The sequence below is a fragment of the Hesperophylax consimilis genome, chromosome 17 (assembly GCF_061612785.1).
Source record: "Hesperophylax consimilis isolate HC1 chromosome 17, BYU_Hcon_1.0, whole genome shotgun sequence".
NCBI lineage: Eukaryota > Metazoa > Arthropoda > Insecta > Trichoptera > Limnephilidae > Hesperophylax > Hesperophylax consimilis.
The window spans coordinates 21,018,402-21,031,693 of record NC_142852.1 but is presented as its reverse complement, the minus strand read 5'-3'; the positions used below and the strand labels follow the sequence as shown (position 1 = coordinate 21,031,693).

General features: G+C 37.9%; 1 protein-coding gene across 1 annotated transcript; it reads right to left on the bottom strand.

Moving 5' to 3' along the window:
- Nucleotides 1–10,470: 10,470 nt before the first annotated feature.
- On the bottom strand, nt 10,471–12,646 carry LOC149416199 (zinc finger X-chromosomal protein-like). Its single transcript, XM_089641911.1, has 3 exons — nt 12,429–12,646; nt 11,669–11,885; nt 10,471–11,036 (listed from the first exon to the last, which is right to left on the bottom strand). Exons 1-3 carry the CDS (start codon nt 12,644–12,646, stop codon nt 10,881–10,883), a joined length of 591 nt encoding a protein of 196 aa, XP_089498037.1. The 3' UTR covers nt 10,471–10,880.
- Nucleotides 12,647–13,292: the final 646 nt, after the last annotated feature.

The following is a 13,292-nucleotide window of genomic DNA, read 5'->3' as shown; positions in this document are numbered from 1 at the left end:
GCGTAGTCAATGCATACTTCGATTTACAAATATAACTGCAGAGTTCGCAACTGAAGGTTTCGTCGTTGTGCGTCATGTTGTGTACTTCGAGGCAAGCTTTCCGCTTCGTTTTGAATTCACATTTTGAACAACCGAAAGGCTTGAGTTCAGAATGTTTCAACAAATGTTTATCAAGCTGAAATTTATACACGAATGTTTTACCACATTCAGAGCATAAATGCGCGCCTTTATTTTGCGACCATTCTTTGCCGTCGCCGAGAGAATGCGTTGTTAAATGTACCACTAATTTACTTCTTTGTATAAACCTTTTGTCACATAGAGAACAAGCGTACGGTTTTACACCACTGTGTGTTAGCATATGATAGTTCAATTTCTGATTTGTTACACAGGAGTAGCTACATTTATCACATTTGATTGGTTTTCCTGTATGCTCATACATATGCATCTTAAGATCGTTCGGTCTAAAGCAAGTATAGCTACACTCCTCACAGGAAAGCATACTTTCCCCTGTGTGAGAGTTTACGTGATATTTCAACAAGTTTTTAGCTGTAGCCTTGAAGTCGCATAGAGAACAAGAGTATAGATTCTCTGAAACGAAGGTGATTGGAATCTGTTCAACATGGGTGGCTAAATGACGCGTCATAGCATACTTCTGTCTGAATGCTTTACCACATTTTAAACATGGGAATGGTTTCTCTCCACTATGCCGTAATTTGTGACTATTCAACTTCTGCTTCGTTTCACAAGTGTAACTACACTCAGAACATTTGAGTGGTTTCCCAGTATGTTTTAACATGTGTAGTTTTAAGTCGTTCGATCTATAGCAAGCGAAATCGCAATGACTGCACGAAACCCCGTTTTCTTTTTTATGTGAAAAAATGTGCCTATTCAACAGATTTTTTGTCGTGGACTTATGATCACAAAAAGTACAAAAAAAAGCTTTAATTCGTTGAGCCGTTTTGGTTTTTGAATGAGCCGCAGCATGGCGAGACATTGCACTCTTATGCCGAAACATTTTAGCGCAGACAAAACACGAGAATTGTTTTATGTCTGAATGGCGTACCATGTGGTATTCTAATCTTTGTTTTGTGGTACAGGAATAGTTGCATTCTGAACATCTAATGGGATTCTCGGTATGTTTGTATTTGTGCAATTTCAGCTCGTTGGATCTGAAACAAGTGAAGCTGCAATGTTCACATGACAGTTTGTTTTCCCCTGTGTGTGAATAGAGATGATACTTTAGCGAATGTTTAGCAGTGAACTTTCTGGGGCATATGGAACAGGAATATTGCTTCTCCAGTAGATGTGTTGTTGATGCAATCTTTTTATTGAAAGAACGGTTTTCCTCTTTAATAAAGCAACCTGAAAAAAAACAAAACAAATACAAACCTTTAAATCCTTATATTGCTAATATAAACCCTGATGTTTAGCAGTGAGGCATGTAACTGGCAGAAGAAACATGAAACTAGACTAAATGCAGTAGAAATGAGATCCCTGAAGTGTATGCGTAGTCTATGCGTCCGGATAGAATGCAAGGCTCACATTAGCTATCTTTTCAGCCTATGAAACGGGGTGATGGTTTGTTAGTTTAGATTTTTCCTTCACTTATGTAAATACTATTCTTCAATGTTCTGTTTTGACATAGATAAACAAGCATACCTAGTTCTATTCCGTCTTCCAAAGACATTTCCAAAGTATCGGTTTTGAAGTATGGGTTAGGCATGTTTACATGCGCAAAGGCTATTTCGGCGCATGTTTGTTCATTTGTAGCCTGATTTTTAATTCCCAGTTTTTTTGAAGAAGTATTCGGGATGTCTTCAGTAATGGATATTTCGAAATATTTTTGATCCTCGACCTCTCCCATAGGCTCCAATTTCACCGTCGGCGAAATTTTTTCGCCAGAATCCATTTTTGATTCTTTTTTTTGTAGATTAAATTCTAAAATTGAAGCTCTGAAAAGAAACAAAAAAGAAAACTTCACCTTAAACGCATAGAAACATAATACATACAGTAAGAAATTTGGTTGTGGGAAAGGTATATAGTGGGAATATCGCCTTCACCAGTTGAACGATACTCGCGGATCGTGCGGAAATTATTCGAACATTGCCATATCACAGTTCATGGACAGTAGTTGTGTTTTAAGAACATAACATTTTGGGTAAACACTTATCCTTGCTAAGTCAGCAGTTATTTTAATATCAGTGATTGATGCGATTGAACATTGTTAATTGATCATTTACTGATTTACAATTAACCGATCATTTACTGATTTACAATTAATCGATCATTTATTGAATTACAATTAATCGATCATTTACTGATTTACAATTCATCGATAATTTATTGATTTACAATTAATTGATCATTTACTAAATTACAATTAATCGATCATTTACAATTGAAGCTCTTGACAATTCAGGCTTCCCGTTGATGGGTATTTTGGTGGAGCTGGTAGATAAATGCCATTAACGCAGTGAAACGACCGTTTTGCTGTGCGATCGAATATCGTTAATTCAAATGCTCTATCTATCGAGGCCTTTGGAATTCAGTTTCATCACAGAACGAGGTTATGTTTTTGCTTACAATTGGGTTATATAGCGCAGTTGTCCAAAGTTTCGGAACAAAACATAAAACTGTAATCACAAACTGTAGGTAGGTCATGTTTCTGCAAATGTTCACATAGCAATTGGGGCGAAAATATTGACGGGTCTTTTGAAGATCTGTCAATCGCGCTTCAATTGAAAATGTCAAACGCGTCAACAGATTGACAACTGACATTGCTCGTCTCCGGGGGGCGCTTTGTATCTCATTCAATTATAATACATCAATAATATGATAAAACAACCATTTAAACACCCAAACGTCAACATTCATGATTTGGCGAAGGCAACATTTTGTTTTGCCATTTGATATGGAAATAAGTTGTAAACCTCTGATTCTCCTCTTCTATAGCTAAATACCTTTATATAACAACATACCCGACAATTTTCAGTCCAGGAGCTTTTTAAAATCTAATTTCAATAAAATTATCATAACATCTGACAGACGACGAATGAATCGATTAAAAATAAGAAAACGAGTGCGCATGACCAAGAAAATAAAGTATACCATACACAGAAGTTCTAACTTTATTAAATAAAGCGACCCACACATGAAATAATGCCCTTTGCAATGGAATTTAATATATTTTATAATATTAGAGAATAGGTAGTGAGTTGTAAAATATCACATTGTTCAAATATTTGGTAAGTATACAGAAAACAGGCACACGGTTAACAAGCACTTCACCAGCATAAAAAAAACCACCACGTTATCAGCTAGATAACATTGTGAAGTATGTCTTTCAATTTTAGAAAATTATATATTTTATTAGCTATTTCGTAAAAAAACGGATAATTTTACGTCTTTTCTTCCCGCCATGTTTTGACATAATAATGTAAAATTGTTTTTAGGCTAGTTTAAAAAATATATTTATGTTTTATTTAAACCTAAATTGACAACCTAAAAAACTGTTTTAGGGTCATAGGTTCATATTTTGGTTCAAATAAGAGAACAAAAAAATAACCAACCTTAAAACGTGAGTGCTTTATTTATGCTTAAAACTTTGGCCTAAACTATTTTCCATTTCGGGAAACTGTAACTACAACAAAGTATTTTTAAAACAAAATGTGCATATTGAGCAAGTCCCTATTGTCTGTATAATTATAATACCCAGTGTTGTTTTCCTGCAAGGTTGTAGGTTTCACCATGGGATTAAACACAATCAGGGGCGTTTCTTCTTGTAGGTCAATTGTTGTTTGCCCCTACAAAATTATAAGACAACAATAATAATAAATTTTGTGTATCAAATCAACTGGTCTTATTCTTAATTTATTTGAAATATACCACGAAATAGCAGGTCTGCGAGCGGCGGCCGCGAGTGACGAGCAGTGACATCTATTGTCTCTAATAGAAGCTTTCATTCACAAGTCCACACAATACACTGGGTCACTTTAAAGAATGTCCCCGGTTTTGGCATCTTCTGTCCATAGATCAGTGTTTAATGCAGCAGCGCGGCTCATAATCGGGGTTTAAAAATATTCGCACATTTCAGAACACCTTCGTAACCTTCACTGGCTCAAGTGCCCTGAAAGAATCCAGTACAAATTGTGCTGGATGGTGTTTATATCCATCAATGAAATGGTCCCACCCTACATCTCTGAGCTATGCGTCCCGGAAAACACTGGTCTGAGACAGTCAACTCTTAGATGAGCAACATCGTCAGCTGTAGGCAGACTGATGGAACCTAAGCGCAAGCCAAATACTAAGTTTGGTGATCGCACTTTCGGAGTATCTGGGCAGAAGACTTGGAATAAACTCCCTCCAGTACTAAGATCCATAACAAGTCCAAAAGAATTCAGGTCTAAACTAAAAACTTACCCTTTTAAGCTGTCATACCCTTAAATTAAATATACCATTCCTGAGATAAAATCGAGTTATATCCAATTATGTCCTAAATCCTGTATCTTAATTTCGCTAATAAACAATTAGTTAATGTTAACTAAGTGTTAATCTCAAGTGACCTACCAGGTAAGTATTGTATTGTATATTATCTCCATTAGTAATAACATAGATCATTGTAGAAACAGTTAGTAATAACATAGATCATTGTAGAAATGTATTATATACTTGTACAGCGCCCTCGAGGTGATTTTGCACAAAAACGGCGCTATAAAAATCATCCAAATATTATTATTATATGCGCTCTATAGAATAAACGAGATGGCACTATGTCTTTCGTCTACGTAAAACTTAGGTACCGAAGATAGCATAGGGACACTTGGATCATGGCCGTGAGGGAAACAGCACAAGGAATATTATATGTTTTAAAGAGACGGTGTCGAAACATATGTCGGTTTATCATTTTACACGCTTTTCGTGTCTGGAAAAATGGTAATTTTTCATTTAGACAGTTTGGGAAAGGTTTTAAATAATTCTTTATTTTGTTATCGATGTAGAATGAATCAGAACGAAAAACGTAAAAGATCATTTTCAAATAGAATCGCAAATTTAAATGGAATTGATAAGCATCGCATTGCTTTGCACCACAGAACCACCATACTCTTAGCTTCGCACCCAGTATCTTTGGATACTGCGGACGGACGTTTCAAACTATTATTTTAATTACCATAATGTTTTGCACAACTCCATTAAAACGTAATAATTTGCCTTAAGTACATGGATTGTGCAGTTATTTCCAATTTACTATATTAACATAATATGTATTTTGAGTCGCGGACTCCTGACATATCTATTTACAAATTGATATAGATAATAATATATGGGCATTTTTCACAATATCAAATAAAGATTTATTACAATTTTTTTTCAAATGATCTACCTTGGACTGGATCCCTAGAGCCGCCTCTTAACACAACTCCTTTTATTTTCCATTTAAAATACCAAATAATTATTCAAAGGAAATATTTTCCGACTTTATGTCCGGGTTAAATCTTCCCCACATAAAAAACAAAACCCTTTCACAAACTTTTCCACAAATGATCATCTAGTCAATCCACATTATACAAGTGCATTATATAAGCATAATAAATACAAAATAATACAAGAATAACACGTCAACTCACCAGAGATCAAATGGGAAAATAATTCACCGACTCCAGATATTTTCATATCAGAGGGTTCGGCTCGGTAGAACTCCTAACAGGACCTATAAATCCTACAGATCCCTCAATATAAATATTTAAAAAATGTTTCGTAATCCTGCATGTATTTAAAATGATTGATTTTTACATTTTTATATATAAATTCTTCGACAGATCTAATACGCCTAAATTTTGAGTGAGAGAGCTAGGTATAATGCCAGTAGCCAAAATAACAAATGGTGATGTTTTTATAGTCTGAGAATGACAAATTCTTTTAATCTCATTTCATAAATCTGTGTATTTTCTTATTTTTGAATATCACAGAAAATTTTAATAGCGACATCAATGATATGAGTTATTTATTATTTTGTCTTGTAAAACTATATCGGGTCTATTATGACTAATCGCTCGGTCTGTTAGTATAGTTTTATCATAATATATTTGATAAAATTCATTTTCTAAAAGTGAATTTGGTTCATATTCATAATATGGTATTATATTACGGCAGTCAATCAAGTTATGTTTAATTACCAAACTTTGGTGAATTATTTTTAAAACTTGATTGTACCTAAATGTATACTCGGACGGCGCTAATGCAGAACATCTTGATATAATAATATATGTTCTATAGTTTCTGGAAAAAAAAAATATAATTAAATATATTAAATTTTTCTCGACAGCAAAATTATTATTATTCTAAATAATTGCCGGCAATCGAGACATTTTATTTTTAACCCTTAAGTAGGTACCTGAAGGTAAAAATCACGTACAAGCCGAAGAGAGATAGTATGAAATCAAACATAACTAAACTAAAGATACATATTATTGTATCCCTTTCCGGTGAAACGTACCTATTACAACCGCACCGCAGCTTATTTGCGGCATTCGTGGTCGAGGTTTAAGGCTTTCAACTAGCAAGCCGAAGTTCGCGTAAGCACGGGTTACGCAAGTAAATTTTATTTGATCAATTTGTGTTATTTCACAATTTATTAATTTCAAATAATATATAGTATGCTTGCGACCCGTTCTAGAGTGGAAGATACTATCAGTATCGCCCTGGTGTAAGACCACAATTCAGAATTGAAATGTTGCTTTAAATGGCTTAAGCCAAATTTAGTGACCAGATCTGAATAGTTGGGTAATTCTTCGTTCCGATCCCCACAACTTTCAGCCGCACAACATACCCCAATTGGGGATGCCATAGTCTCACTGGCCCCTGACGGTTAGGAGCAGTTGGGACTCTTTCGCAATGTTAAAAAAAATCATGATAATTGAGGGAGAGGGGGGTAGGTTAGAGTAATTTCTATTATTTAACTTAGTGGCCCGAGAAAAATATATGTTATTAAATTGGCCTTTACACCTGAGTTAATTTTGGACAAAAATTGTAAATCTGCATTGGTGTAGTAAATTATGTAAAGAATTTTATTTTTGTAGTGTACGTGGCTTTGTTTGTTATGCAAATCTACAGTTTTATCTCGAGATTGATGGAATGCTGCACAATTTATCTTAAAAACAAGAGGAATGTGACCGTCTAGTGTCAACGTGTACATGAAATTACCCCACCCTTAACCTCCTCATTACCTGACTTAAATTGAAAAAAATCACTTAAATTTTTTTTAATCACATTTTTATTTATGTATAAAGACACAAAAATAAATAAACATTGATACATCATTTGAAGATTTATATATTATATTCTTACAAAAAAAATTTTTTACTTGGTACGATAGTCCTCAAAGCACTCAAGGATGTGAAGCGCCACTTTGAATTGTTTGCATACCCAGCACCATTTTGGAGAAATCAATGGCCACTGGCGCTTACAAAATTTTGTACGTAAATATCAGTGAATAAAATTACAAACATAACTGCTAATAATATAATAAAATATCTGCTGTCACAAATATCTTTTATGTACTCATAATATGAAATTTAAGGAAATTCACAAAAAAAAAAATATATATACATATATATATTGTACGGGACGTGTTTGCCTGCACAAGAAAAGACTGTAAATAATAAGTACCGGCACACATCAGTCCTCAACCTGGGTAATGATTTAAGTAAAACACCGTGAGGTGTTCTATCCGAACAATCATAAAAGAAAGACGATTCGAATCAAAATTCACATTTTGATTACAAGTATTGTATTGGTATACAGAACGTACAAAGGGGTGTAGCTTATAGGTACTTCCCATTTTTTACAGCCAGCCCAATTCACAAGAAATAGTTATATGTATTTCAATACAACTGGGATTTAAAACACAGATAGAAAACTGATACAATCGGAATCCTCGAAGCGATAATTTCAGATTGGAGCACATTGTGCATCATCGCGCCATACGATACAGCAAATGGCGTAGGCTACTGCTGGAGCAGTGGCCAGTTCAATTGGTAGCCAGCAGCAATCGGCCAGCCTCTAGGCTTCAGCATCAATGGCTAATTCAGTCGGTAGTCTCAGAGCCAGGGTTTGTCGTTACATCCTTAAGCTTCTTCTTCTTTCGTATGGTGGGGGGGTCAGAGGGGGACATCTAGGTCTGCGAGACAGTCTAAGGCCTCAGGCGTCACCATGTGAACCTCATCAATCCTGCCAGGGAATGAATGGAGCGGAAATTCCCACATCGCCGACTCTTTAAGGCCACATCTGTGCACCACATGAGGTGCAAACACATCTCGTATCCGCAGTACGGTACCGATGGATTAATATCTTTAACCCATGGAGCCAGCAAGATTATTCAATAAATGAAAATACATTTTTGTTAAGGCCAACATGAAGACAATACCATACTTGATAAAGTGACATTTTGATTTTTGTGTTCAACAAACTCTGTAGAAGTAATATCCAAAGACAAAATGAATGAATAATGTCGACACAATTGCAGTGCTTCACGATTCTTCAATACTGCAAACGCAGGGCTCCGGCTAGTAGGGGTTAAAAATAGTAATGTGATACATAATTTTGTTTTAAATGCAGATGACCTATGTGATTAAAAAACAACTTAAATATAGCACACAACTATCATTTGGGGGACTTGATTACCCCCTCTGGTAAGGGAAGGTTAAAAAAAGTCCAACATTTCTTTTTTTTTAATTTTTTTTTTACTAACTCTTCACAGGAGGAACTGAGGAAAATGATTTCTCTCAGGTCATCAGGGCTGTGAAAAGGTTTTTTTTTTAAGAAAAGGAAAGAGAGAAAGTTCTGGGAAGGAAAGGGGTGTGAGGGGAGGGGTAGGAAACTGGGGTCAGTGTGTTAAGGAGTGGCAGACATATGAAACCGTTCTTCCCACTGCGATGCAAGATGATGGGTCGAGAGTCTGGCTGCAGAGGTGAAAGAGTCTCACTCAATCGGCCTCTCGTGATCTGACTCGCCACGCATTTAGCCGTCAAGACCTGGACAAACATCACCCCATGAACCCATGCACCTCTGCTGGCTTTATCTTACCACTTGAGGTAACCTACGGCAGAGGTTTTGCTTATCCAATGGATGGTTCCTGGGACGGCAGTGCCCATACCTCTTCGTCGGTCTGCCTCTGGAAAAACATGTGTCTGAGAGACAATCCATTCTAATTTTTAATTCTAATACCCGTGCTCTGAAAATTTTATACTTCTCCCTGGCCTGCGATTCTGGAGTTAAAACGATCAATCGTTTTCGTATGCGCCGTCTTCGAGTGAAAAACTACTAGTCGTAGCGACTAACTTTTTCGAATTTTTCAATTTTACGTATTCTTGAGCGTCGAACGGTCGAAGTTGGTAGAAGAGATGATTATATTGGCACCCCTGTGAATATTGTCTATGTTCCTGATGTTTTTGGGATTTCTATGGTGTGACTGTCAAACAGACAACAGTTATTCGTTATTCAAAACAGAAATGGCTGCGGGACATATTACAAATTGCCAAAAGCAACTCTTAATTGAGCTTGTAAGCTCCGATAAAGACTTAGTAAGTGGGAAATTTTCACCCACTTTTACATTTGCGGAATCCGCGCGGTAAAACAAAAATTGACAGCTAGACTAGAATTTGACAGCCAATTCCATAGAAACGCCAACAACCTACCACTCGCTGCCCTGTTTCTACTGGTTATACCCAGTAGTTGTTGTGTGGAATGACTTTTGACGTTTGGCGTCGAAGTATGTACCTTCGACCAATTTCGGGAATAGCAACGACGACCAACGTACGTACTTTCGACGGCGATTACGAGCGCCCTCGATTCAGGAATAGAGCCCCTGGTCCGCAGTAGGCTGGAGAGTGGTTCGCTTATCTGCAATCCTCATGAGGTGGGGTGCTCCCTCATGTTGGAGAGTAAGATTTCTCTACATGAGGGAGTACGGCCACTATCTATGGCTCTACCCGACGAACTTTCTTCTGGGCATGCTGGGACTTCACTCCCTGCAGCTCAGAAGGGAGGGGTATGCCGCTACCCACTTATTCAGACTGCTGCGAGGCTATATTGAGAACTCAGCCATTAGTCTCTATGTTCCAGATGACTATCTTAGACAACGTCATCATAGATTATTCTATCTTCCTGCCTGCAGAACTAACCTGCCAATGGTTCTCCCGGTAGGGAGGAGTATATTGCTTCTGAACCAAATCTCCTCCGAGATTGATATATTTGGCGCCAGTGAGGAGAGATTCAGAAGGGAAATTCTTCTGATTCTTGAAAGAGTCTCTCCACATTGACGAGATCTTTCACCACTGCCTGAATTTTTTTGGGAAATTCCACATTTCTTGAAATTTCTTTTTTTATGTATAAATACTTGAAAACAATCTTTTGTAAAAAATTTACATAACCTAATTTTTTATATGCATTTAACCCTAATTTGTAATTGTGTAAGAAATTAATAAATAAATATTATTATTATTATAATTAAACTGACGTCGACTGTGAACGGGTATTCTACACGTGTCCATCGAGTTTCACGCAAGGCTGCTAAATCTTTCAAGCAGGCTCTTGTGAAGTACCTATAGAACAGACTCTGAATTCCTACATTGCATCTGTGCGTTAGAGTTGGCAATCAGTCCGCATTCAGACAGACATCACTCCTTTACAAAGAACAAGCAGGTTTATTAAGTATTTGGGAGTTCCAGTTCAGAGGTGACTCCAAAATTCAACTGCTGGACGTAGATTGATATTTACTGGTCACTATTGAAGAATCCGCTAGCCCTATACCAAGATGTCCAGTTAACATAGCTTGTATTCGGACAATAGTGTGCATAGTTCATGCTTCGATTGGATGAACCGCTCTAGTCTTTGCTGGGATCTGTGGCGCCCTTCTTGTGCACCAGCTTGTTGTGGTTCCACAGAGAGGAGGTGTGGCGGAATGTTCTAGAGCAGACCGGGCAGCTGTAGGGCATCTCTCCACTGTGCGTGCGGAGGTGAATCTTCAACACGGTGGGGGTCTGAAATAACAACAAATAAGGGATTACAAAAAATAGCATTTTACTAGCCTTGATTACAGGAAACGATCACCTCAATAAAAGAAACATTCCATCGCACTCACCGGGATTACAGAACGATTCCAATATACTAACCAGGATTTCAGAAAAACTCCATTTAACTCACAGTGATTACAGAAAAAATCCATTATACTAATAAACTCGTTATTATTAGAGAGATTATAGAATCATTTCATTTTACTCATGCGGAATACGGAAAAATTCAATTATACTCACAGGGATTAAATAAACCTTCCATTTTAATCACCAGGATTTGGAAAATTTAGAAACCTTACAATAAACTCACAGGGATCACAGAAAAAATCACTGGTGTTACGGAAATATTCTATTTTACTCACGGGGATTTCAGATATAATCACCCTAATAACAGAAAAATTCTATTTTATTTGCAGGGATTACAGAAGAAATCACCAGTATTAGGGAAACTTTCCATTATGCTCACCGGGATTACCGAAAAAATCACAGAGAAAACAGATAAACTCCATTTTTCTCACAGGGATTACAGAAAAAATCGTCAGTATTTTGGAAAGCTTCCATTCCTCGCCGGGATTACAGACAAACTCCGTCACACTCACAGTGAAGGCCTTGTCGCACTGGCCGCATCGGTGCGCTCTTTGCCGGGCACCTGGCACGTGCCGGCTGGCTCGGTGCTTCTTCAGGCTGCCCAGCGTGTGGTACGCCTTATCGCAGTCGGTGCACACGTGGCGGAACGCGCGCTCGTGGTTGGAGTGCACGTGGTCGAGCAGGCGCTGCCGGGTCGTGTAGCGAAGGTCGCACTGCTCACAGTGGAATCTGACAGGAAAAAACTTCGATTATACCATGGTAATATAATGAATAAGCTTTTCAGAATCTCCCGTTTTATGTGAATAGAGCACAAGAGTCTTAATTGCTCCCAACTATGGGACTGTGGCATTCAAAATTAGGGAATGTTATGAGGCTCAAAGGAGTGGCGAAGTGAAGGAAATGGGAAAGAGGAAGATTGGGAAGTTCCTGGAAATTCAAATATGGCACTATCATCTCGTGTTGTAATAATTTTAAATATTTTACAAAAAGTTTGTTAAAGTGAAAAATAAACCTTTCGACCTACCTGATTCACCTGACTTGATCAAACGCTGACGGCCAAGATGTAGTAATCGCAGACTTCACTGTTGTTGTACGCACTTGTAAGCTCTGAAACAGTGTGTGCCCACGGCAAGTGGGAGATGGATTTGATCAGACGCTGACGGACCGAGAACATTTAATCACCTGAAGGCAGTGCGGGACTCATGGCAAGCGTAAGGCGGCTGCACAGCAAAGATTTGATCAAACGCTGACGGGTCAAGAACTAATAATCACCTGAGAGCGCTGGGCAGCGCGTGCCTTACGGCTAGCGTGAGATGGCTGCGCAGTGAGGAGGGCGACTTGAAGTGCAGGTCGCACTCAACGCAGTAGTGTGCGCGCTCCGAAGAGTGGCGACGGGAGTGCGCTTGAAGCGCGGTGGGCGTCACGAACGTGCTGGGGCACGAGGGACACGTGTAATTGTGCACTTTGGTGTGGACACGCCTGAAAAACATAATTCAAATTTTCTATCTGACCAACAATTTAATTATTCTAACGATCACTAGCACAGACTTGTGAAAAATCACGGGATATTATAATTTTATTATCTATCCAATGGTAAATTAACATTAACAAGACGCGTTATTTTCATCGTTATGAAAAACCCAGCAATTCGAAGAATTTGCCTGCTGAAATATCTTCACTGGACCTAGTGCAGTGAAACCATGCACATTGTATCAATAATGTATCTTCACTCTATTAATTCAAATATATAAGCAACTGTCAAACATTTAAACAAAAGAAATGCACATTTCAAATATAGAATTATTAATTAATAAAATCATTTTTCTCCATAGTCTCCTTCAACGGAAGCAATCTTCCGAACAGGCCTTCCATTGATATGCTTGGTGTAACTGTAAGTGACCAGCTCAGGTACGGGGGCTCCATCGAAGCCAAAGTAAAGTTGGCCTCTCAGAAGCTGGGCGTACTGTACAGGGCCCGCAGATACTTTAATAGTACACAACTGCTGACCCTGTACAAATCGCAAGTGCGCCCTACTGTCGAATTTGGCAGCCATCTCTGGTCCGGAGCCCCTAAATACCTGAAAAAAACCCTTGACTCTGTGCAGAAACGGGCGGTCCGTTTGATAGATTCCCCAAT